The 26608-nt window shown below is 36.8% G+C and overlaps 1 protein-coding gene across 1 annotated transcript in view; it reads left to right on the top strand.

Moving 5' to 3' along the window:
- Positions 1-599: 599 nt before the first annotated feature.
- Positions 600-26608, top strand: part of LOC129065514 (transmembrane protease serine 11F-like) — a 98217-nt gene continuing 72208 nt past the window's right edge. Inside the window, exon 1 of the mRNA XM_054566746.1 lies at positions 600-929. Coding sequence (XP_054422721.1) covers positions 600-929 — 330 coding nt within the window. The remainder of the gene's footprint in view (positions 930-26608) is intronic.

The raw sequence follows: 26608 nt of genomic DNA, 5'->3' as shown, positions 1-26608 counted from the left end.
AAAAACAATTAAATTGATGCTTTTATTCATAAGGTGGAAATTTTAAATCATTTTCCAATTGTGTTGATGTTATCATTATGCTATAGTAGTACAAAATTTGGCACAGAGAATTTTGCTTAGAAACATATTTATCTTAAACACTGCACATCCATTAATTACATGTGCATAGAAATGTGTGCACCAATACATGATAAAAAGGTTTCAGATATGTGTTCTGAATGTTTGTGGCAATGTACATTATATATTACACATATTAAAGTCCTATACTTTAAAATTCTGATATTAAGAAAAGAAAATCATAGTTACAGCCTCCCCCACTAGAAGGATGTGCCATGTTCCCTCTCCTGGCAGACAGAAAAATGTTTGCGATGACTCGTGTTTATTCCCCTGCTCTGTGACACCCCCAGAATGGTCTCTGCAGGATTCCGAGTCCCACTCCCTCTCAGCTGGCTCCAGACAGTAACCCACAGATCCAGGAGCGCACGCACCCCGTGCTGCCCCCAATGCGTTGCCCCCTGCGACACTAGTCCAAGAAGGTCACACAGAGAGTAAATGGTGGAAGAGGAATTTGAACCCAGAACTCACTGCTTTTAAAGATCATGATCCTCCACAAATACCCCGCTACTTGGGTAGGAGCTACACTGGGTTGTGGGAGAACCTGCCTCTCTTATCAAGCTGTTCCTGCAGGTCTTGGTCTAGAATCTCTGTTGCAGGCTTTAAAGAAGGAAGCTGCCATGAACCCACAGCTGCAAGAAGGTGAATACTGGCAACAGCAACATGAACTAGGGAGTGTGCCCTTCCTAGCTGAGCCTCCCCATGAGAACCAAGCTCTGGCTGCTGCGTTGACAACAGCCTTGGGAGACCCTGAGGCAGAGAATCCAGCTAATCCATCCCAGGCTCTAATCCAAGGGGGTGAGGAGATAATCGATGTGAGTTTTCTTAAGTTGCTAAATTTGTGGGAATTTGTTATGCAGCCTAGAAAACGAATACAATTTTCTTTAGCTCCTTCTCTCTTATTGGATCTAAAACCAGTGATTAATCCTTCTATCTCCCAGGCATCATGTCGGTGGCCTAGGAGTCCGGGTTTCTTCCCATTTCTCATGCGCAGCATCTAACCATCCTGCGCAGTCTGTGATCCTATGTACCACACAGTTCTTTTCCATGCTTTGTACCCTCCAAAGTAGTTAAATTCAGACTACAAGACCCATGTCTTTCTTCAGGGTTGAAAGCTACGAGATGCTCCTGTGAGCTTACTCTAAGAGAGGGTGAGGGAGACTGCAGCGTTGCGAAGAGCAAGTGGTAAATAACCAAAAATAAGACAGATGGATGTTGAGCTACGGCAGAGAGGCGCCAGGCCCTTTGCTCAGACCCCAGTTAATTCCACTGTTGCCTAGGGCATCAGGGGCCCAGAAATGACCTCTACTGCTGAGGGACTTTTATAGCTTATCTGCCAGCTCTCATCACGCTGGGCCAGCTATTTTCTCTGACCTGGATCTTATTCCCCCTCAAATACATCCTCTACCCTGTTATCAGACTCATTTCTTAAAACTCCAATCTGACTGGCTCACAACCTTTCCACTGGTGTTCAGGATCAATTCAAACCCCTGTGGGTCGTCCCCAAAGGCTTCCATAGTCTGGGGGGCCCCAGCACACCTCGGTCCATCGCCTACGCGCCCACCTCTCACTCTGAGTTTCAATGATATTGGTAGTTTCTAGCATAGTTTTCAGAGCACATTCATGCTATTTTCATCTTTTCATTTATGTTGAAGTTGTTCTCACTGTGACGAATGCTTTCCTTCATCATTTCTTTTTTGAAATTTATTTTATTGTACTTTTTTCCATTACCATTTACCCTCCTTATACTCTTTCCACATCCACCCCCATCCCCATTTCTTTGACTGACTTCACCTCACCCTTTAAAGACTTTGGGAGGACCATGTTGGAAAAACATCAGAACTACTGACTACTTGAAATGGCTCACCTTATCCAAGGGACATCACTCTGAATAACCCATCATCAACTCCTCACCATAACTAATAGTAATTTTAATAAGTTGTAAACATGTTGTATGGCTACCTCAAAGATAATGCAGTCTAGGTGTCATTTTGTATATCTTTTTCTTTGGCAGATGAAAGTATATATAATAAAGATGTGCGTCTGTACAACAATAATATTAAAACTAACATCTGTTTGGGGAAAAAAAAAAGAAAATGATAATTACTTGAAAGGGTTATCCTTGCTATTTATTCAGTTTGTATCAGAAAAAACTTAACCTTAGAGAATTCAGTGTCTGTCAAGTTTAGAAGCTTGATGTCCAGACAATAATCATAATACATTTTTTCTAAATCCTGGGAAGAATGCCTCTGCTACAGGGCTGCAGAGTAACTCTGGATTATCACTGGCTTGATTTTCTCTTTTGTAGTTGTCTTACCCATTTTATATTTGCTCCTCCTTTGGTTTTATATATTCATGAGATCTGTGACAATGTCCTCAGGTGGTGGCTGGTTCTGTAACTGACTGGATTTTTTTTAGAGTCTTATCTTTTCAGTCTTTAGCTGATTGTTTTTTTTTTTTTCTTTAATCATTCTTCTCCATCACAAGACTTTCCACATAGTCTTCCACATCTCTGGATCTCCTAGTATGTTTGCTGGATTTGTTAGTTGGCTCTTTTATGACCCTATGGTATCTTTTGTGGTCTTTCTTTCCATAACACATGCATTTCTTTGTCTTACTCATTTTCTCAAAAGAATGTTTGCTTTTGTCAAAAGATAAGCAACAAAAAATAAATAAATAAAACTTGAATTTATGTCATATGTTCCTGTTAAAAAAGGCTACTCTTCTGGGAGAGAAGGTGACTTGGGCCCTCTGTGTCCTCTGGAGAGATGGATCTTTCCATTATTGCCCATGCTCTTCTGGGCTTTCTTTTTTTCTCTTCTTGATTTTATTTTCCCAGTTCTCCTACATGTGTAGTACCTTTTTCATGTGGTTATATAATTTCTTTTACAAATGAATCTTCTCAGACAGTCTCACAGTTTCAAAATAATAGTTTGACTTTTTACAGCACTGAGTAGCCCCTTAGTATTTTCTTTCAACTAAAAATCTGTATGTCCTACTATTGGACTGATGAAACAGGTCGAGAGGGTCCTTCCATTGCTCTCTGTAGTTTTTGGGGTGGGTAACAGTGGAGGAGTAAAGGGCAGCAGTGCCACAGCACAGGGAGGGTGGGTTTACAGAAGCTGAATCAGGATGTTTTGAGGAACTCTCTTCTGCACCTGGGAACCTGGCATAATGAGAGTTTTGCCACTTTCTTCGGAGGCAGATTTTATCCTGAAACAAGATTGAAGGGCTTTTTATAATTGAGTGGCATGAGGGCTGAGGACTTGAAGGTGCCCGCTTTTTGTCTGCTTGTGCAGCCAGTCTACAACATTCACTTTGCCAAGTCCATAGTCTCAATCCTAGATTTTCTATAGCAGTGGTTCTCAAATTTGGAGCTCCAAAGAGCTTTCGTTTACATAGTCTAGATCTGTTATCATACTAAAAATTAAAACTACATATATTTAAAATATTTAATCTACTTAAAGGAATAAGCTTTTTACATGTAAACATACAACATTCTTATTTAAGAAATAAGTATATTTTCCAACACAAAAAAATGAGAAAAGTGGCATTGTTTTACAGTTTTGCAAATTATTTTTTAACATTTTTTAAAGATTTTATTTATTCATATTTAGAGAGAGGGGAAGGGAGGGGGGGAGAGAGAGAGAGAGAGACATCACTGTGTGGTTGCCTTTCATTTGGTGGTTGCGCCAGCAACTGAGGACCTGGCCCACAAGTCAGGCATGTGTCCTGACTGGGAACTGAACTGGTGATCGTTTGGTTCACAGGCTGGCACTCAGCCCACTGAGCCACAACAGCTAGGGCAAGTTTTGCAAATTATTTTTAATATCTGGCTTAATAGAAGACACCTGGCTCATATCTGTTTCTTTATTCAATCTGTTGCTTTGGTTGAAGTATATGAAAAAAGTCTATCATTACACAGGAATGTAGTTGAAAAGGGGAAGACCACGTGAATAGCATTTTTAGGTGTTCTTTCTTGAAAATACTTCAGTATCTAACAAATGGCAGTTTCTTCCCAATTCAGCCATATCAATGATCTTTTTGTGTTCTGTTACTTTAAAATTCATTAGTCTATATTGTATTTTGCATGCATCTTTTATTCAAGCATGATTTTGTAACAGTATTTATCAGTAATTTAATTATGCAGATTTTCCAAATGTTGACACCTTTTCTTATACAATATCAAAAATAACACACTAATATCAAAAGTGATCCCATTATAAAGTCTTTAAGTGTGAAAGCACTGCCAAGTTCACAGAAGCATGTATAAATTTACCAGGATACTAATTTTTATGACAAGTCTCAGATTTTATCATTAGCAATGAATATTGTCAGTTGTTTCACTTTTGATGAGTTTCCATTATTCATTTTCAAGATCATGCCTGCCAAATACTGATTCTATTGTTTACCAGTCATTTCTTTCAAATAAAATGTTTTGTGAAAAAGTGGTGATGTTAGCATGCAAGTCATACAATTATTCAAGTGCTTTCATTCAGGACAGTCACTTTAATTCAGAATGCAGCAAAAGTGCTTATTTGTATTACTCATTTTGTCATTCAGAATATTACTGAAGACATGTACTCAGCATGAAATACAGCTTATATTTTTAATGTTTCAACCACAGAATTTTTAAATGAAGCTAGACTTTTATCCCTGTGAATGTATGGCAGTGAAAAATACAATGATACAATGACTCCTGGTATAGTTTGATGTCACTCTCTTGATTTGCTCAGGTGCCAGCACTTTCAGCCACCATTGCATTTACACTGTTGGTTTGATTTAACAGACCCCTGAAAGGGTCTCAGGGGCCCTCAGAGGTGTGCAGACTGAACTTTTAAAACCACTGATCTATATTAATTGTTCTATAGGGAAGTGTACTTTACCAATATCCACAAAATAATTGCATCAATCCATAAACATCCAAAAATCATTCATCTCTATAGTTATGTACCACATAAGCATGTGGAAGAGCCAACTAATTCAGAAAGAGAGGTGGGGGCAATCAAAGCTGAGGTAAGCCCTATAAGATGAACAAGAGGAAGCCAGGAAAAGACTTCCTGGTGAAGGGGCGGAGGTGCTTACAAAGGGCATCCAAAGCACACTTTGTCAAACACCATGATGTGTTAGTCAGGATAGGCTAATACACACTTGGGGTAACACACACCTAAATCTCCATAGCTTAACACGTCAACATTTATTTCTCACTCATGTACTCTTCCTACTAGTAAACTCTCCAAGGCAGTCGGGTCAGTAATCCAGGCTGCTTTTGTCTTGCTGCACCTCATGTGAATGTGTGGCTTCTGCCATCTCCATAGCAAGGGAAGGGAGAGCTGCTAATAGATCTATTAACAGAACTGAAAATAACATCCACCAATGCTCCTAGATCACTCGCTCCTCAAATGGCCCCTTCTACCTTTAAGAGGCCTGAGAAATGTGAGAGAGCACTCATTGGCCCTAGCTTTGTCCTCAGGAATGACAATTAAAATCAATTCCTCTTCTCTTGGTGGCTTATCAAGCAGCTTTTCAGATTTTCCTTTCAAACCTTGGTCCTTCAAGTGCTTATATAAGCTCCACACTCTGCACCTCCTAGGGATCCACTTCCATTTCTGAGCACTCTTCCTCAAATGAGGTTCACAGAAATGACTACGATTTTCCAATTATAGAATCAGCAGATAGTACAGTGGAATATTACTTTTTGATATGAAACAATCCACTTGTGAATGTATCCTAAGCATTTATAGCAGACATATCAGGCAAAAAAAGCTATTAGCTAGTCAAAAGGGGAAAACATTAGTTAATTTAATAGCTATTTTGTTTTCAAGATGTCATGGAATCTGTTTTCCTTTTCCACAGTCCCCCAAATTTGTTTATAAACACAGTTCATAAATTTAAAGACATAGAACTTTTCATAAAAGTAATTGAAGAGTTGGCTAACATAAGATTGCAATTCACAAAGCAACTGACTTTTTATCTCTTTGCCTGGTTTTAGACTCTTCCAGCACTTGGGGCTGGTACACATCAGATCAGATGGGATAAAAATCAGGTTTATTGCTTGATATATTCATTTATTCTACAAATATTTACTAAGGACCCTGTGCCAAGTACTATGTGGTAAGTTCTCATAAAGATAAGTAAGAAACAATCCACATTTTCTCTGAGCTCCCATGGAGACAAATAAACAAATACATAATTCAAAATAAAGTGATATGTTTTATAATAGTAAAATATAGTCATTGCTGCAGAAACCCACAGGGTCCACCTGAAACTTCCAGTAGATGAGGCAATTCTTCTGAGATAGGAGTATTTTGGCTGAATTTAAAAGCAGAAGTATTTCAGGCCATCAAAAAATATTTCCTGCACTAAGGCATACCACACAAAGGGAAAAATGGACAAAGGGGATTGGAGTTATAACTGAGCACATAGGCTGTTTGTAGAACTACAGGTAGTTAGGACTTTCTTAAGCAGGGAACATTGAAGAAATTGTGGAGGCAAGAAAATAGATGAGAGGTCTTTGTTAAATTGACTGAGAAAAAAATATACCAAACATGGAGAAAGATAATAAAAATTAGATGTGTGTTTAGTGATTAATCAATAAGTACTTTCTGAATCTACATGTGTTCAGAATAGTCAACATCATTACTGAATCTGGTCAAGAATCACAAAACAGGGTCCTTGACTATACACTGGAGAATGATAAACTAAAGCATGGGTGGAAAAAAGTAGGTTTATAGTTGTGCGTATGTGAAACACGGAGTTAATCTTTTATTATTATATTATTTATTATTATTAATCTGCTTTTGCCTTCCCCTGTATATGAAATACTAGTAGACAAGCAAGGCAGGACCAGTTTGGGAAGTGTACTTCTGTAAGCGTTCCATGAGGTAAGATCATATGAAGATAGAATAATTGCCCTCCAATGGCCTGGGAAGGAACATGAGAGAGTTTAAAGCATAGATATTGGAGGCATCAGACCTGTGCTGGAATCCTGTCCCTGCCGTTGCCCAGCTGTACGAACTTAGGCATGTTTCTTAAGCTCCCCCAGTGAGGCATGGCCTTGTCTACAAAGTAGCAATGAAAGCAGTATCAAGGCTTGTATGTAACATAATAGATGGAAAGCATTTAAAACAGTGCTTAGCACATGGTAACTCCCACTCCACACCCCAAGATGATCTGTTGTTAGAAAAACTAGGCTTTGAGGAGAAGGGAGAATTTGGACAGGTAGAGAGTAGGGGAAAAGGCTGGCATTTCAGGTACAGGGAATAATGAACTTGAACGAAGCAATGAACACAGTACATTTGAGCTCACTGAGAAAGGAGTGTACATGAAAGAGTGGAGGGATAGGATTGGGCATATGGGGCTGATCTCGGGAGAGGCTCCCAGCTTTGGAGCCCTAAGAGAAGGTGTAGGGTGTGTAGTGATCATAAGGAACCCTCGCATACATTGGTGCCCCAAACAACACTTTAAACTGAATATACATCACCTGCCGCTTTCAAATACATATAATCGCTATTGAAATAAATAAAACACAATGTTATTTAAAGAGCCATTCAATTAATAGATATTTTTAATTTATCAAATAATTCTGTTCTTCAGGTCTCAACTTAAATCTCACTTCCTCAGGGAGATATTTCTTCATTTCATTACTTAAAATAGTGCCCATTCCTGCTTCACTCTCTAGTGCTTGTTCTGCTTTAATTTGTTTCATAGCACTGAACACAACCTGGAGTTATATTATCTTTGTATTTGTTTACTCCAAATCACCTCTCTTTGATTACAAACTACCATGGTGGAAAGGTCTTGGTTGTATTCACTACCATCACTGTCACATGTACGCTAGACTCTCTGCATGGTAGGCCTTCGGCACACATTTCCTGAGTAAATAAACACATTTACAGAGCACTAGGCAAATAAATTGATTATGTTATATACAGCCATTTTCATTTTCTTAATGAATAATTTAAATTAGAATAGTATCAGAAGGATCCTTTACTTCCTCTTAACAGTCATCATTGGCTCTTTGCTAAATGTGAGTTTCTTGTTACTAAAAGAGGTGCCACAAAAGAATTGTCCCATTATCAGACACATAAGAGGGAAATGAGTCATTGCTCTAAAAGGCTGTAGCTTAAACATTTGGAAGGACATTGCTTTTGGGTGGCATAACTATTCATTTCAATGTACAAATGATAAAGACATTAATCAGAGCTTCCACTAAACCAAGACAGGTTAAACCTCTAACATATTATTTAAAATGAGGTAACATGTGTTGTCACTTGGATACTTTGTCATCCAAGTGACAATACATTTTGAACTCTTGCAACCTCAGTTACCATAAAAAAGAACATACATCATGAGATTGCTTAAAGGTGGAATAGGAATAAGATCTGTGTTTGCATATTAAGCAAGCAGGTCATCCAAGGATATACTAGACATTTGATGAGAAACCTGATGTGACCCAAAGTACTTAATACATAGCATTATGTCAGGAGATATTGGAATTTTGAATATAAATGTCATATTATTTGATCCCTTGTTTTTACCTTTGATATTTATTCTAATATTTGCAGACGCATATCAATTGGGTGACCACTAATTATAGGACAAAAATTGATAGCTCCACTAAAGTATTTTATGTGTCCAAACGTTCCTCTCCCAAAAGTTTGATAGGATTGTCTTCACTTAATTTTCTTCCTATGAAAGAAATAGAAATTGTGGTCATGATGAGCTTTTTTCTTCTCTTCAGCCAGGCTATTATTCAAACATAGTACATTAGCAAATTTGCTCTGGATATTTGGCCATGAGTAGTATTTGTTAATAGAGATCACAATAGTACATGCATAAACAATTACACATGGGATAACCTGTTTATCCATATACTCATCTATTGCTACATCAGAATTATTTCTGATATGCCAGAACCTAAAAAAAAAATCCTAAACTCCACCTCTTGCAAATCAAGTAAGATATTTTCAGTGCTAGTGACTTGAATAGTTTCCTGTATAACTCCCTTCCACCCACTGTACCATCTGTTACTTATGAAGCACAGAGATTAGTCAGGAAATTAGTCATGGTTCTCTTAGTGGGACAATCTCTTCTACTTTCTTGGAGCCCAGTACATATGATTCTCTCTTCTGTTTCTCTTTTGTCTCTCAGTCAAATAATTATAAGTAGGTTCACAAAGATTCTGTTTCTACAGTTCAAAGCTGTTGCCAATCTTCTAAAGTGAGGTGAATAGATGACCTTAAGAAAAGAGGTTAATGGTAGGGGATCTTAGTTTTACCAACTATCTTAATCTAGATTTCTGAGAAAACAGAGCCTTAAGCAAAAACTTTACTTTTGAGGGTATGCAATTCTGGAGGATTGAGGAAAGGGGTCTAATGAAGCAGGAATGGACGGAGAGCAAAACTAAGAGGTGGATTACCAATCTAGCCGGAGCTCTATGTCAAGTGGTGGGCTATCTCCAGAAGTCTGTATGAGATGTTGTCTTTCTGAGTAATCTGACCAGGGAGAGGACAGAAGAATTTATCCTACCTTGTCCTATCTGCCTGTGAACTCAATTCGGCCTATGGTGAATCAACAGTGACAGGCTCTTAGATTGTACCACCAGGCATTTCTAACAGCCATGGGGAAGTTGGATCCCCAGACATCAGCCATCACACTGCATGGGGTGAGCTAGTGAGCAGAAGCAAGTCAGTGATACTTTCCACTTGTCCACGTATAGACTTTATTCTCACAGAACCACCTGGGAAAGCCAGTGAACTTCCACTGTGTCTCAGGGGCCAATGAAGAGCTGAGTGGGAGCAAGAGATGAAGAGTAAAGAGTGAGACAATGTGCTCTCAGATCTTGCTTGAGACACCACGAGGAACTGGGAGCAGCCACCTAAGTGGGATGGCCTGGCCAAGTTGGTGGAGAACCATAAAAACCTGGCCCCCACCACGAAGATATCAGCAAGCTTTCCTCCAATGAAGCCAGAAATTTCTACCCTACACTCTACACTTATGTGATAGGTACCAGGAAACCTTCTGGAGGATTACTGGGATTATCCTGCAGAAAACTGCAATCTAGAATTCAAGGGATGAACAAAAACTGGATCCAGCAATGGACAAACAAAGCTGGAAGGGAATGAGATCCTGATAGAATATTTCAGTCATTATAACTGCCCCTCAATCACACACAACACAAGAAAACTATTTCTGAAGATTCAGCTTGTAAAAGAAGTAAAGAAATAAGCCATTCTTAATTCTCACCTGCTCAAACTAGGTTCACTAAAGATTTCCAACCATTTTGCAGTATTCGCCAAAGTAAGTAAATGTTAACCAAAGATAATAGTGCCTGCACAATGGGAAACGTGAGACACAATGAGGTAATGAAAAGAAAACTACTTGAGAATAAGAAAAACTGGATTCCAGTCCAAATTCTGTTACTCTGTTACTCATATTGTGGCTTGAAACATTTACTTAACCTCCCTGCTATGTCAGTTTGCTTTCCAGACTAATGACAATACTAGTGTATACTTTACAACATTGTGAGTATTAAGGAAACAAAGTACTGAATATCCTCAGTACAGGAAATCAGAAAATGCTTCTGAATTACATTTTGCCACACCTTTTTTTTCTTTCCAAATATTTAATTTCACATGCAAATATATATATGTCAGTGTCTTTCTACATAACTAGCACTAACACCAATTCATTGGATCTTAAAGTAGTTTTGCTCTGAATTAGTTAAAAATTCAACTTAAATGTTACAAACATTCTCTGAGGAATGATTATTCTTGGGGATCAATATCTGGGCACTGAAAATACCTTCTTAATAACAATTTTTATTACTTATCAAGCACTTTCTATGTAGCAGGTGGTAAGCTAAGTGCTTAACACTGATAATCTCCTTTAACTTTCTAATAACCCTATGGGACAGGAACAGGCCAGCTATATAATTTGCAGAGTCTACTGAAATGTGAAAATGCAAAATTCCTTAAGCTTTAACTCTAAAAAGATTTATTACTTATGAAACATAATAGGATTCTTGATGGTGTATGAGTAAGTTCATAAACTAATAAATTGCAAAAATATATCTTGGTGTCATAATTTAGATAATACAACAAATAATAATATTGTATAACATACTATCTCAATTTATCATAAACATTTTCAGCTTGCTTTTATGAACTTAATTATTAGGTTATCAAAATTTGTTCTTTTATCGACCTACCTCATTTTCAATTGATATAATTGAAATTAATCTCAGTTGCTCTTGGCAAGGTTACATTTTTTTTTTCTTTTTGAGGGATAAACTTTTTAGCTGAAATTATTTATTGAACAGTTTTGGATTTATAGAAAAATTGCAAAAATAGTGTAGGGTTTTTATATGTCCAGGAGAGAGGAAGGTCTCCATATGGATGCAGAGCTGAGACAGTGGTGAAAGACCAGCTTGTCCATTTTCCCCCCAGATCTATCCCTGCAGCATCTGCAAAAATATTAATTCTCCAGCTTGAGCATTGACAGAACTATAACAATTGAGGCAGTACACTCTGCCAGTAAATTATTACAAAATAAAGGCATACACAGCAACATTGCAATAGAATATATCAGAAAGTTATTAAAATTATTTAAAAAGTTTAGAATCTCTGGTTTTAAAAACTGCTGCAATTGTTTATTTGTGGATATTAAGAGTAAAGAGGAAGAAGAATTCGGGTGTAACTCAATATTCTAATAGTGATTATCTCCAGGTGATAGAATGTGTTTTTAATTTTTTCTTTTTTATATTCTTATGTAACTTCTAAATTTTATAAAACTAATATATACGAATATTATAAGAAGAAAAATATATTTTTGAAGAATAAAATATTTTTTATTCTCCATCCAAAGTCATCTAAATGTTAGAGAGAGAGAGAGAGAGACACAGAGAGAGAGTCTGTCCAGAAAATATTCAGCCATATACTATGAACAATAGAGACATTTATTGAAGAATATATAAGATTCAAGAAACATTGTACATAGGATAATGATGTCTTAGCCCCCTTCAAAGTTATCACCTTTTTGAGGAAATCTGGTTCATTGGTAGCAGTTTGAATCAAGTCATTAGCAACTATAGTATGATGTTCCTTCTGCTCTGGTAGCAGAAGCTGCAGAGTGAATTTTACCTTCACACGTTTCAAGCCAAGATCCTGTGTGAAAATCTCAGTCACAGTAATTTTTGGAATTCCCAGATCAGCTTTCAGGTCTCTCTCTATCAGGAGCCGACCTTTGTTGGTTGCAGTCCATACATGTTCATCATTCTCAGGTGTTCTGCTTGTTGCAGACCTGCCAGAACATGGATCACTCTCAACAGATTCTCAACCACCTTTGAAGTGTTTGTGCCACGCTTTTATCTGTGCTACATTTATTGCATTGTCCCTGAAAGCCTTCTGAATCATCTGAATAGCTTCCGAAGAGGGATGTTCAAGCTCAACACAAAATTTGATGCAGATTCATTCATTGCTCTTATTGCTTAGTCATTTTGAATGTGATGGCCATACAGTACATATGCTCACTCAACAGCATCTACCATCCCCTCTGACTAGTAAAGTGTAGGGTAAACAGAGGCAGTCTGGCTTCCATGCCCAGGTGTCTGGCGAACTAAGATAAGTAGTGTTCTCATAGCCTTGAGATTGGGTCAGTTAGTATTCCCATAGCCTTGAGACTGGGTCTGATAAACAATTCCCATAGCCTTGAGTGGGCACAAAGGCACAGAATCTATGTTACACAACCTGTTGGTTCCCTGCTGGCTTTCTATTTCCAGTGTATCTGGGTGTAGGGGGCCCCCTACTGACACACACATACATGCAGGGATATGCAGAGACAGGAGAGAATGTGGCATACAGGGACACACTGCTTGCAGCGTGCGTGGATCACCTGCCCTTGACTAAATACATGTCAGATATCCCAACAGCTCCATGAATACTCTTCCATCCACTCGACTCTCATAAACCTGCCTGGCCTTGAAAGGTTGCAACTCATACAGTGAAGTCATCACTGTTCACACATGCACATCCCAGTCCACTATTCTTGGCTGCCAGGTGACATTGATGTCACGCAAACCATTCTCATTATATTAATAATAGCTGGATTTTTTCCAGACAAACCCTCGTACACACACTCAACCACATAGATTCTTGACAATATATAACCAGAGAAATAGATTCATAGACCAATCATTCATTTTGGGGTAGAGTTCTTAGATTTAGTGAATAAGAACACAGAACATCCAGTTAGATTTGAACTTCAGTAAACACAAAATAAGTTTTTAGTATAACTATGTCCCAAATATTACTTGTTCTGGCAAATAAGTGGCTCAACTGGGTTTCAAACCTGGGCAATATAGCTCTTGAATGTGGGAGTATATAAAATATCACATAGAATAACTTACACTAAAAATTATTTATTGTTTATTCAAGTGTAACGGGGCATTCTGCATTTTGTCTGGAATCTCTATTTTATAGACCTTAATGATAGATTAATGCCAATTTTCTCCCTATGTCTTACCTGATAATCAATGAGATGAATTTTTCAAATCTTCTCATCAAAGTTGGTAGCTCAAAATTCTTCCACAAAATGCTCAAAGATTTAAACACATAAATTTTGCTTTCCCTGCAATCTCGAGTTCTTGTTCTATCATATACACAACACATAAAACCACACACATGCTGCACCATACACTCCCTTATTCATCATCCTAATGACCCCCTATTTTATTCTTCTGGTCTATAACATTTATCTTTAATGGAGAAAAGAAAAGAGAGCTAAAACACAATGCTAAAGAAGTAAAGTAAAATAGTTTGAATCAGAGTTAACATATCTTGTTCTTCTTGTCTCTTGTGTTTAGGACATGTTTCTCCAATGACTATGTGAGTCATGGTGCTTCCTTTGCTTTGTTTAATCACAGATAGTCCTTGGGTAAATGCCCTGGTATCAGTTATTACACTGACAAAGAACATTTTTTGTTTGTTTTGAAAAACTAAATTAGCTTTGAGCTGGGTTCTCCATTTCTTTGCTGCTTGGTTCTTTTCATTGGTTAAAAGCTGAGGGTTAAGCCTAGCTGGGTATCAAGAATTGTGTCTTGCAACTTACTCTTGCTGTTTATCTTTGTTTTTCTTTTAATTTATTTATTTTTTTTATTTTTTAAAAATTTATTTATTTATTTTTCTAATACATTTGTCTTCGCCTACCCCCTACCACTTTCCTCTCCCCTCCTCCCCCCTCTCCCTCTCGCAACCCTGCCCCACTTTGGCTTTGTCCCTGAGTCTTTGCTGTTATTTTTTTTTAATTGGTCAATGGATCTTTGTTATTTGGGTTTCTACTCTGTCTTCTTTTCAACCCCATTTTCCTATGGCATTACCTCCTTTTAGAAAAGGGAGTCATTTGAATTTTTAAAAATTACTGCAGAAAATGGTGATTATATCAAGAATGAGTCAACTCCTTCTATCAGGAAGCCATAGATTAAGCCTATGAAGCCCCACATTCATTGGCTAAAATTTGACAGTTCTTACACTTGAAGAATTAGAGGGTTAGGGATGAGAGGATAGCAATCACGGATACCACTTCCTCACAGACTTTGCTTAAACTCTGAGAGCATATTAAAAACTTTAGTAGAGATGAGACCAACATCAATCAATATCTCTCTCCAAATTAACTGTTGACACAGTATTGTGGAAAAAGTAAATCTCTATAAGTTAAAATATTCGTTCTACCACTTAATAGCTGTCTGACTTTGAGTTTGTTCATTACCTCTCTGAGCATTGATTTCTTCACCTTTTAAAAAAGGATAGTAATATTTATCTCCAAGTGCACTTGCATAGATGAAATAATATATAAAGCACATGGCAAATGATAGAAACTCAATAACTAGCTTTTCTTTTGATTATTATGCTCCCTTACTTGAACATTTAAGGTTGAAAGTTGTTAATAAGTCATTTTTATGTAAGTGAAAAACCATTTTATCTGTGAATTTCAGCTCTTCTCATGATTTGAATGTGTTAAAAATAATTGCTCTATGAGTAAAACAATGATGTGTTCTTTAATTATTTTAATAGGGCTATAGGTCATATATAATATCATCTGTCTCTCTCACATACACACATACACCAAGGCTTCTTAAAAGATATACTGAAGAATATTTTAATGTTAGTTAGGATGCTAGTCAGGAAAAAACTCAAAGGTATTCTAAATGTAGGCATTGTTTTGTTTTCTCATACTGATCTTCCCTGTAGCTAACTAAGGTATATATTAAATACATTCATATTATGGCAGCTGTCTCATACTATAATTATTTAAGAACACAGTCTATGTGTACAATTTTTGAATGCAGACTTATAATTTTACAAATCCAATAATGTACATTATTACCATCAAAGGAGAAAAGCAAATGTGAGTACATGATTCAAGAAAAAAGTCCGGAGCACTCCAGAATCCAAGATCTTTATACTGAGATACAGCATTTTCTGGTATTTCTTGATTGGAAGTCTCTGTGGCTACAGCAACATGTCAAAGGGGGAACCACACTTGAACATGGAAACCTAGATTCAAAGAATGCTCAGTGGAGATTTCAGATGGGGTGAGAAAAGTAAAAAAAAGAAAAAAAATAAGTGAGATTGTCTAGAAGATTCAACTAAGTGTACTGTAAAAACACAGTACTGTGGGAAGTTAAGGATGGAAAGTATATGTAAAAAAATAATATTTTTAAAATTATAATAAAGTACTTTACTTTTTTGCTTTCTTTTGTGTATGAACAAAATTTTATCATGCCAAGAATGTCTATTTTCTTTGGGGTTAGGGTTTTTACAATAGAAGTTTTTTTTAAGAGAAGGATGCAGATTTTAAAAAATCCAAAGTAGGATTAGTTGACTGAAAGCAGTAATTTTGAAAGCTAAACTTTGTCAAGAAATAAAAATATTTTTCAAATTTTTTTAGCTTCAATTATCATTTTCACAGCCAGGCCTGTACAAGGTCATTAAATTCCTTCCATAGTATAGACAGCATATTCCTTTCTTCTTTAAACTCAACTTTTTGGCTTACTACCTCAGGGAAGGAAGTTATTAAAGGTGATTTTATTTTGTAGAAAATCAGCTTAGAAGGCACTAGGGATATACAGGCAGGAACTGAATGGTCTGGCATCAGGTGAGAGCTGGAGGGGAGCTTTCTCCCAGACAAAAATGCTAGGAGAGATCATTATTCCTTTTCTGAATCCTTCCCCACAACAGAGACATAGTTGAATCTCCATTAACCTGACTAACACTGCTGACCTCACCCTGATGATTCCCTGAGACCTCACCCCACCAAAATGGTTGCTAGTGGCTTTTCCACACAAACTGACTGTTTTGGCTCATGCTTGGGACTTTCCAAAAATCTATCAAACAAGCAGTATCTGGCCAGGTGTATTCCATACCTCTCATTAAGTGGCCCTAGGTTTGGCTGCCAACAGTTGACCTTGGTTCACGACTTGCCCACTCATAGGCACTTCCAAGCCTAGCACAAGCCATCTGTAGGTCTCTTTGTAGCTCATGCTGGGGGGCACTGAGGAGGGACAGTGAGTGGCTGACCTTGGCCTGCAAATCCCAGGAGGCCCCAGAACCAGCACACAGGGTAGACAGCTTCAGACCACATGGAAGCACCACTCAATCTCCTCCACAAGCAACACAGTAGGGGGGACCTAAAAATATGTGAAAATATCTTCTGAAAGGCAGGACCCTTGTGGTACAGGCTTTCCCTAATAGGTGAGTAGTCTAAGAACCCATCTGTATCAGTGCAGCAGCTGGTGTTGTTGTGAGAGGCTGCAATCAGCGTCAGTGAACTTTTTTGAAGACTCTTTCAACGTGTTTGCCCATTTCATAAGCAGTGATTTATAATCACATCTGCCCAAACCACACTGAGTGTTCAGCTGTTTTTATTAAAAAATGGCATGACCCCTGTGTACCACACTTTCTATTCATCCAATCTTTCCCCAGGTGACTTTTTTTTCCCCAGATGAAAAAAATTCCTCAAAGAGAAACATTTTTTCAACATGGAAGAGGTGAAGCAAAAAACAGCAGAAGTACTAAAAGGTATCAAAATTGATGAGTTCACAAACCATTCTGAGTAGCGGAAAAATTGTCTTGATAGGTATATTACATCAAATGGAGAGTACTTTGAAGGTGACTGAAGTTTAAACATGTAGAGATAAATATACAACTTTTTTTATAAGTAAATTCCATGTTTTTTCTGGTCCCAGGCACCAGAGCCCATTGCAGTGTCATTCTCTTTGGGGTGGGCCCCTGCATAGTTGATCCTCCACAGTGGACATAGCCAGCCAGTCCTGGCAGATGATTGGCCTGAGGGTAAATCCTTCACTTTGAGGTCCTAAAAGTAATCAAGGCTCAACTACAAAAGGAGTGTGTACACAGCCCACTTGGGGTGCACGTGCAGCGCTCAGTTTGGGTGATTAGGGAAGCTGTGCCACTGGACCCTACAGAATACCTACAATATAAGTCCACTCTACCAAGCTGGGGGAATATAGCAGCTCTACCTAATACATAGATACAAACACAGGGAAGCACCCAAAATGGGTAAACATAAAAGCATATCCTAAAGGAAAGAACAAAACTCCAGAAAAAAAAATAAGTGGAGACAATCATATCTACCTTTTGCAACAACATGGATGGAACTGGAGAATATTAAGAGAAATATGCCAGTCGATGAAAGACAAATACCATGTGATATCACCTATAAGTGAACTCTATTCAACAAAATAAACTAACAAACAAAATAAACCACAGGCACGGAAACATGGAACAGACTGAAAGTGACCAGAGGGAAGGGGGAAAGAAGACAATGGTGGAAAGAAGGGGAAGGGACTAGACAAAGAACATGTATGGACATGGACAACAGAGTGGGAATTGACTGTGGGAGTGGGCGGTGGGGGTGGGATGGGTGGAGGGGGATAAAGGGGTAAAAACTGAGACAACTGTAATAGATTAAACATGATTTATAAATTTAAAAAATTAGAATAAAATGTAAAAAACAAAACAAAAAAATAAAATAAAAGCATTTAAAAAAGTAAGTGGAGACAAGCAATTTATGAGATGCAGAGTTCAAAACATTGGTTATAAAGATGCTCAGTGAACTTAGGGGAAGAGTAAATAACTTAGTGAGAACTTTAACAAAAAGATAGAAACATAAAAATAGAACTAGAAAACACACAAAAAAGACCTAGTCAGTTATGAAGAATGAACTCACTGAAGTGAAGAAAACATTACAGGGAATCAACAGTGGAGTAGATGAAGCTAAAGATCAGATCAGAGATTTGGAAGATAAGGAATCAGAAAACACCCAGTCAGAACAGCAAAAAGAAAAAAGAATAAAAAAAAATAAGGATACTTTGAGGAGTTTCTGGGCTAATTCCAAATGTAGTAATATTCACATCATAGTGGTTCCAGAAGGAAAATAGAGAGAGCAAGAAATTGAAAATTTATTTGAAAAAATTATGACCGAAAAATTCCTTAACATTCCTGGCAAAGGAAGTATACATACAAGTCCAGAAAATGCAGAGGCCAAAACAAGATGAACCCAAAGATGCCCACACCAATATACATCATAATTAAAATGCCACAGGTTAAAGACAAAGAAAGAGTCTTAAAAGCAGCAAGAGAAAAGCAATTAGTTACTTGCAAGGGAGCTCCCATAAGTCTGTCAGCTCAACAGACCAGAGAAATTGGTAAGAAATATTTCAAGAGATAAACAGCAAGGACCTATAACCAAGATTACTCTACCCAGCAAAGCTTTCATTAAGAACTAAGGGACAGATAAAGAGCTTTTCAGACAAGAAAAAACTGAAAGAATTCATCATCACAAACCAGTATTAAAAGAAATGTTAAATATCCTTTAAGGAGAAGAAGAATGGAAAAAAGATTAAAATGTGAATAATAAAATGGCCATAAAGACATACATATAAACAATTATTTTAAATGCACATGGATTAAGCACTGCAATGAAAAAATATGTGGAGGTTGAAAGGATAACAAAGCAAGGCCCTTATACATGCTGTCCACAAGAGACTCACTTCAGATTGAAAGACACACAAGACTGAAAGTAAAGAGATGAAAAAAATTTCATAAAATGGAAACAAACAAAAAGCTGGGGGAGCAATATTTCTGCCAGACAAAAATAGACTTTAAAACAATAGCTATGTTACAAGAGACAAAGAAGGACCCAACAATTTCACTTTTGGGCATTTTATCTGAAGAAACCCAAAACACTAAATTGAAAAGCTATGTATATATCTTATGTCCTTTGCAGCATTATGCCCAATAGCCAAGATAATGGAAGCAACTTTAAAGTCTATCAACAGATGAATGGATAAAGAAGAAGGGGTGTATATATGCCATGGTATGTCCAGAAAGTATCCAGCCCTGTAATATGAAAAATAGAGACATTTATAGAAGAAGATACAAAGTACAAGAAACATTGTACATAGGACAATGATGCTTCAGTCCCCTTCAAAGTACGCATCTTGGGACCTCACACCATTCTCTCAATCGCTATCAACTACCCTGTTGAATTTTCCTGAATGTCATTGCCAATATGAAATCTCTTCCCTTTCAAAGGTGATTTTAATTTTGGGAAAAGCCAGAAGTCACAAGGTGCCAAATTTGGGCTGTAGCAGGACTGAGTCACCTGGGTGATTTGATGTTTTACCAAAAAACTGCACGAGACATGATGCATGAGCAGGTGCTTTGTTGTGATGAAGCTGCCAATCACCAGTTGCCCATAGCTGTGGCCTTCTGAATCATCCAAGTAGTTTCTGTGGAGTAATGTTCAAGTTTAATGCAAAATTTGATGCACATTCATTGCTCTAGTGGCTCAGTCATTTTGAATGCGATGGCCACAGAGTGCACATGCCCACTTAATGGCATCTACCATCCACTGACTAGGACAGTAAAGTTGTCATTGTTCATGCGTGCATATTCCCGTCCACTCTCCTTGGCTGCAGGTTACATCAATGCCATGTAAACTGTTCTCATTATATTACCAATAACTGGACTTTTTCCCGACAGATCTCATATATTCAAACTGTTATGACTCAATCATAAAAAAGAAGAAAATATTGCCATCCGCAACAATGTGGATGGACCCAGAGAATATTATGCTAAGTGAAATGAGTCAGACAAATGCCATATGATTTCATTTACATGTGGCATCTAAAAAGCAAAATAAATAAACAAGCAGAACAGAAACAGGCTCATAGATACAGAGTACATTTTTATAGTTGCCAGATGGGAAGGGATTGGGTAATTTAATAGAGAAATACAAATTGGTAGTTACAGAGTAGTCATGGGGATGTGGAGTATAACATAGGAAGTATAGTGAGTAATAATGTAATAAATGTATAGGATGTCAGATGTGTACTAGATTTATCAATATGGTCACTAAGTTATATGTCTAATTACTGAGTTGTACATCTGAAATTAATATAACATTGTATGTCAACTATAATTGAAAAAAATTATTTAAGGTCAAAACCAAATTAATTAATTTATCCCAGTTAAAGAGTGAAAAGTTGAAAGGAAGTAAATGAAGAGACACAGGCATTTAAGTCCTACCGTACATTACCCAGGCAAAGTAGCATCACAAGAAAGATGGAATCTTTAACAGGACAAGGAAAGAAATCACATTTCTTTGCATATTTGAGTGTGGTGAGTAAATGTGGATCTCAATACATCTTGTAAAAGGGGTAAATGAAGAATAGAGGCAAATGTCTAGAGCTCAATCTCAAGCCACAGTCTCTCCCTTCATCTACCATATTTTTCAATCATATTTATAAGATATCTTCAGGGTAATTGTGGGATCAAGCATCATATAAAAGAAGTCAAGGGCAATAATGAATAGATCCACATATATCTTAATATTTTATAAGCATCATTTCCTAATGGAGAATTAGTCCAATTCATTTGATTGTGAATGATGAAGAAACAAACAGCAATAAAAAGCGATCTAACAAATCAAGCATCTAACACACAAATTAATAAAGAAGAAAGAGGGAATATTTTAATCTACTTCTGATTTTTAAATTAATTTTACATAAACATTAAAATAATGATAATAATATCACTTGATCATCAATTATTTTCTCAAGAAACTCAAAAGTCTCGAGGTAGGCATTTTTACAAAAGTATTTCTTAAGTAGGATTTTATATATTTAAAAATTATAATTAATATCTGTTTTAGACAAACTATCAAGCATTTTAGAATCTGTTCTATAATTTAGAGAATCTTAATAATTAAGGAAATATAGGAGGCCATGATTTAAACATATATAAGCAATACTGAAACAAGATTTTAAAACTTTCAGGTACAAGTTTAAGAAATCTAATATTGTTATATAACTTAATTATGACATAGCTAGTTATCTATAGGTATTAACATAACCAGAATTACCCAAGAATATTTATTTAGTGTTTTAATACACAAAAAATTGTGCCAGCTACTATGGAGAGTTAATTTGGAAAAAAAATTTCTACAAATACAGCCAAGTTTACCCTTTTCCCCGAACCTTAGATAATTATTTTTTCCTCTTTCCAATTATGAAAGATAATGTGAGGACTTTGGTTTTCTCTCTTTTTTTATTAAAATATTTTATTTATTTATTTTTAGAGAGAGGGGAAGGGAAGGAGAACCAGAGGGAGAGAAACATCAATGTGTGGTTGCCTCTCACACACCCCCTACTGGGGACCTGGCCTGCAACCCAGGCATGTACCCTGCCTGGGAATCGAACTGGCAAAACTTTTGTTTGCAAGCTGATACTCAATCCACTGAGCCACACGAGCCAGGGCAGTTTTCTCTTTTGTGTTATCTTAATTAAGGTTTTCTTATTCTTTTAAATAACTTTAAAGTTATAGAAAATTTGGAAGTAATTATAAGAACTTTTTATTTGCACAATACATAACATGTAGTCACCATATATGTAATTACCCCCATCTGCTATAGTGCATATTTCCTACAAACTGGAACATTATTTTAGTACAGTAAAACCACCCAAACCAGAAATCTAACATAAATACATTACTACCTCCCAATCGAAAGACCCCATTCAAGTTCCATCAGTTACCCCAACCACATTCATGACAGCAAAAGGACCCAGATCACATGTTGCATTTAGTTCTTTAGATTCCTTCAGTCTAGAAGAGTTCTTCATTCTTTCTTTGACTTTCGTGACCTTGATGCTTTTGAGGACTATAGGCGATCTATTTTGAAGGCTCTTTCTCCATATGAGTTTTTGCATTTTGGGCAGAAATGTCAAGGGGATCATGCTGCCATTTGCTTGTTATGTTCTATCAAGTAGACACAATTTTGATTTGCTCCACTGCTGGTCATATTAGTTTTGATCATTTGCTTAAGAAAGTGTCTGCCAGGTCTCTCCATGGTAATATTTTTGTGGGAGATATGTTGAGACTATGTAAATTTTGTTCTTCATCAATATTTAACTTGTTATGTTTAGTATGTTTTTTGGCTAAATCAATCATTTTTATAATGGTTGCCAAGAAGTGATTTTTCTAATTCTATCATTTGTTTTACTTTCATTGATGAACATTTCACCATAAGGAAAAATTATCTCTTTTCTCTGTTTCCTAATTCATTTGGTTATTTATAACAGAATTGCTTTGTAGCCTATTTTATATAATGGATCATAATCTGGTATTATCATTATTTATTTTGAAGCTAAAATTATCCTAGATTTGACCAATGGGAACCCTTCCACACTGGCTTTTGTGTCTTTGTTGACATGTTCCTGTTTTTCTTTTAGTATTGCCATACTTTCTGGTAATACAGATGTTCCAAGTGTACCTTGTATTTTATTTGAGTTATATTTGCCATCACTCATTTGTTAAAGCTCTGGTTACTTTAGTAAATAATAATCTTTAGAATCTAAGACCTGAATGCTAGCTATGATTTTTACTATTGGGATATTTCTTCTTCCAAGCTCTTTTAGCGAACAGATCTAAAGAATACATCTATAACTATAATTGTATATATATGTATACATCTTTACATCTATATGTCCTTATTACTATATTGAAAATTATGAATTCATAATCTACCTTCAATTTTAATCCAAATTCACAAGGCTCACTTAAGCTTTCTCCCTTTTAATATCTGTAACTTCCTTCTATTGTAAGCAATACAGCTCCTCTTATCCCCAATACATTTACTTACTCACCATTGAACAACCAGTCACCTGACTCCTTGACAGATGGCTGTTCCTGCCTACTGCTCCCCTCCCCTGAACCTCCACATGAATGCGCTCTGCAGGGCTCCAACCCTGAGTCAGGCTGCCGCCATTGCTGCCACGGCGACCTCCCTGCATGGGTGCCCTTGTCCAGCGAGGGCTCTCTTTAGACTGCCACATAGGGACGCTTAAATGAATTAAGTCCCACTTACTGAATTCTGGAAGGAATTGTGAAAGAAGGAAAGAAAAATGCAACCAAAGAAGGAAGGAAGGAAGGGAGGAAGGGAAGAGCACAGGCTTAACTGATTTTAAAATCAAGATCATGTTAACATTTAGAAAAACTTAAGGAAAAAAAATTTTTTAGAATATAAGTTTTTTAATTCTTATAAGTAACTTATCTGTTACAAAGATAGTTTACCCACCTAAATCACAAAACCATCAACTGAAGATACCCAATTATGTTTTATTAATAAAACAAGTAAAAACTGATTTATCAGTCTTCACGTAGAACTGCTTATGAAACTGAAAAACAAGGCCTATTTTTTAAAGCAAAATGCACCAAATGTAAGGACTTTGGGTCTACTGTCTAATTAACTATGATTGTCATATTTCTTCCCATATTCATAATGCAAAGCCTGAAAATCGAGGCTTTGACATTCATATAGATCATCTGTAATAATCCTGTTTATTTAAAAAATATCCATTTGCAAACATTTACTGTGGGTGGCAGTCTACATTATCTCCTATTTTTTGCTACATTTCAGCACTTCTGTTAGCCCTATTCTAAGCACTGGTATATAATTTCATAGTTCTGTCTTTCTAAATACATAGTTATTTTTCTTGATTTTATTTAGTTATATACATTCCTGATCATCTGAATATTTATTTCCTTAAGGAAAAATTTATGTTTCATTTTTGGTATCTTCTCTTTACTAGAAAGTAATAATTCTTTATCAAATTTTACTCTAATGTGCAGTAGAAAAGTGAGGCAATTGCCTAAAGGGTACAAGGGGTTTTTTTGTCTTTAAAGTAGGTTTATTCAACATGTCTGTATGCTAAAGGGGCAATCCAGTACAAAGGAGAATAATGTTGATGCAGGAGAGAAAGGCCCTCAATTGCTAGAGAGACATCCTTTGACTAATGAAGACCAGCTCAAGGGGAATTGCCTCAGATAAAAACAGTTGATCCATCCATCCACAGAAGATGGAAGAGGGCACAATTGTGAATTCAGCTAGAGACTGGTTACTAGATGACTAGGGAATTTACTTCAGATTCACTTCTGTTTCTTCAGTAAAATAAATAATAAGGCCGACAGCCAAGTGAGAATGAGGAAGAGGTAATTAAAGAGAACAGAAGGACTGAAGTAATTGTCTAGGACATTGTAAGAATTTAATATAGACATAGGATTATTAAATAGTATTGAGAGACCACTTGAGATTAGAGTCTTGAATTTAAAGAGAGAAGAGAATTGAGAGTATATACAAGGAATACTATGTAGAAGGGCTGCGCAATCTTAACCCAGTAGTGAAGGAAATGAGGACTTGATGTGGGTGAGCAGGCTCAATAGATTGAAGGTCCTAGTGGGGTCCAAGAATTGTTGGGGTCAGGTTTCAAGACAGAGTTAGCTGGAAAGATAGGCAGTGACTGCAAAATGTTTTCTTCTTTCTCTTTAAGCAATCACATATCTAGAAAATGGAATTCTAGGTTCTATATTATTTTCATATAATTTTGAAGATACTGTTCTATTTTCTCCCTTTTGCATCCTGTGCTTTTAATGGGGAAGCTGAATTTTTATTTGTTTGATTTGATAGTTTATCCTAGTTATTGATATTCTTAATTTTTACTGAAATATTTTAGAGGATGACTTTTAAAAACACTTTATCCTACTTTAAACTCTGTAGGCCCTTTAATCCGCAGATTTATGTTTTCAAAAATTTTTGACTATTCTTTTTTATTATATTGTCTCTGTTATTTTCTTTTTATATAAAACTCCTGTGGAATAGCTTTTTCACCTTATTCTGTGCCTTCATAGCCATTTTAAGAAATGCTCTTGCTATTTTTATTTTTTTCTTTTGTAGTTCTTTTTAATTCTTTTTTTAAATTAATTTATTTTTTCAAATACATTTGTCTCTACCTACCCCCCACCACTTTCCCTTGCTCTCTCCCTCCCTCCCTCAACTCTTCCCCTTTGGCTTTGTCCATGAGTCCTTGCTATATGTTCCTTGACTTTCCCCTTCCCTTACTTTTCTCCTGCCCCCCCTTCCCTCTTGTCTCTGTTGGTTTCTTTTCCTTTCAGTGCTGCTGGTCTTATTTTCCTTGTATCTTTGTATTGTTGGTTAGGTTCCACTTATAGGTGAGATCATATGGCATTTGTCTTTCGTCCCCTGGCTTATTTCGCTTAACATAATGTTCTTGAGTTCTATCCATGCTGTCGCGAAGTTTAGTTCTTTTTTTCTTTCTGCTGTGTAGTATTCCATTGTGTAAATGTACCATTACTTTTTGATCCAATCATCTACTGATGGGCATTTAGGTTGCTTCCAACATTTGACTATTGTAAATTGTGCTGCTATGAACATTGGGGTGCATAGGTTCTTTCGTATTGGCGTTTTGGGATTCTTAGGGTATAGTCCCAGCAGGGGAATCACTGGATCAAAAGGCAGTTCCATTTTCAGCTTTTTGAGGAAATTCCACACTGCTTTCCACAGTGGCTGCACCAGTCTGCATTCCCACCAACAGTGTACTAGAGTTCCCTTTTCTCTACAGCCTCGCCAGCACCTGTTGTTTGTGGATCTGTTTATGATGGCCATTCTGACCGGTGTGAGGTGGTACTTCATTGTGATTTTGATCTGTATTTCTCTGATGGCTAGTGATGCAGAGCATCCTTTCAAATGTCTCAGGGCCCTCTGTATTTCCTCCTTGGAAAAGCATCTGCCCAGGTCCTTTGCCCATTTTTTGATTGGATTGTTTGTCTTCTTGCAGTGGAGTCGAGTGAGTTCTTTGTATATCTTGGAGATCAAACCTCTATCTGATGTGTCATTAGCGAATATATTTTCCCATAGGGTTGGCTCCCTTTTCATTTTGCTGGTTTTCTTTCGCCATGCAGAAGCTTCTTATTTTGATGAGGTCCCACTTGTTTATTCTTTCCTTTGTGTCCCTTGCTTTAGGAGACATATCAGTGAAAAAATTGCTGCGTGGGATATCTAAGAGTTTCCTGCCAATGTTCTCCTCTAGGACTTTTATGGTGGTGCAACATATTTA

The sequence above is a fragment of the Pteronotus mesoamericanus genome, unplaced genomic scaffold, assembly GCF_021234165.1.
Source record: "Pteronotus mesoamericanus isolate MK-2021 breed Mesoamerican mustached bat unplaced genomic scaffold, CSHL_Meso_final contig_180, whole genome shotgun sequence".
NCBI classification, from domain to species: Eukaryota; Metazoa; Chordata; class Mammalia; order Chiroptera; family Mormoopidae; genus Pteronotus; species Pteronotus mesoamericanus.
The sequence above is the reverse complement of the archived record's forward strand: the minus strand, read 5'-3'. Positions and strand labels throughout refer to the sequence as shown.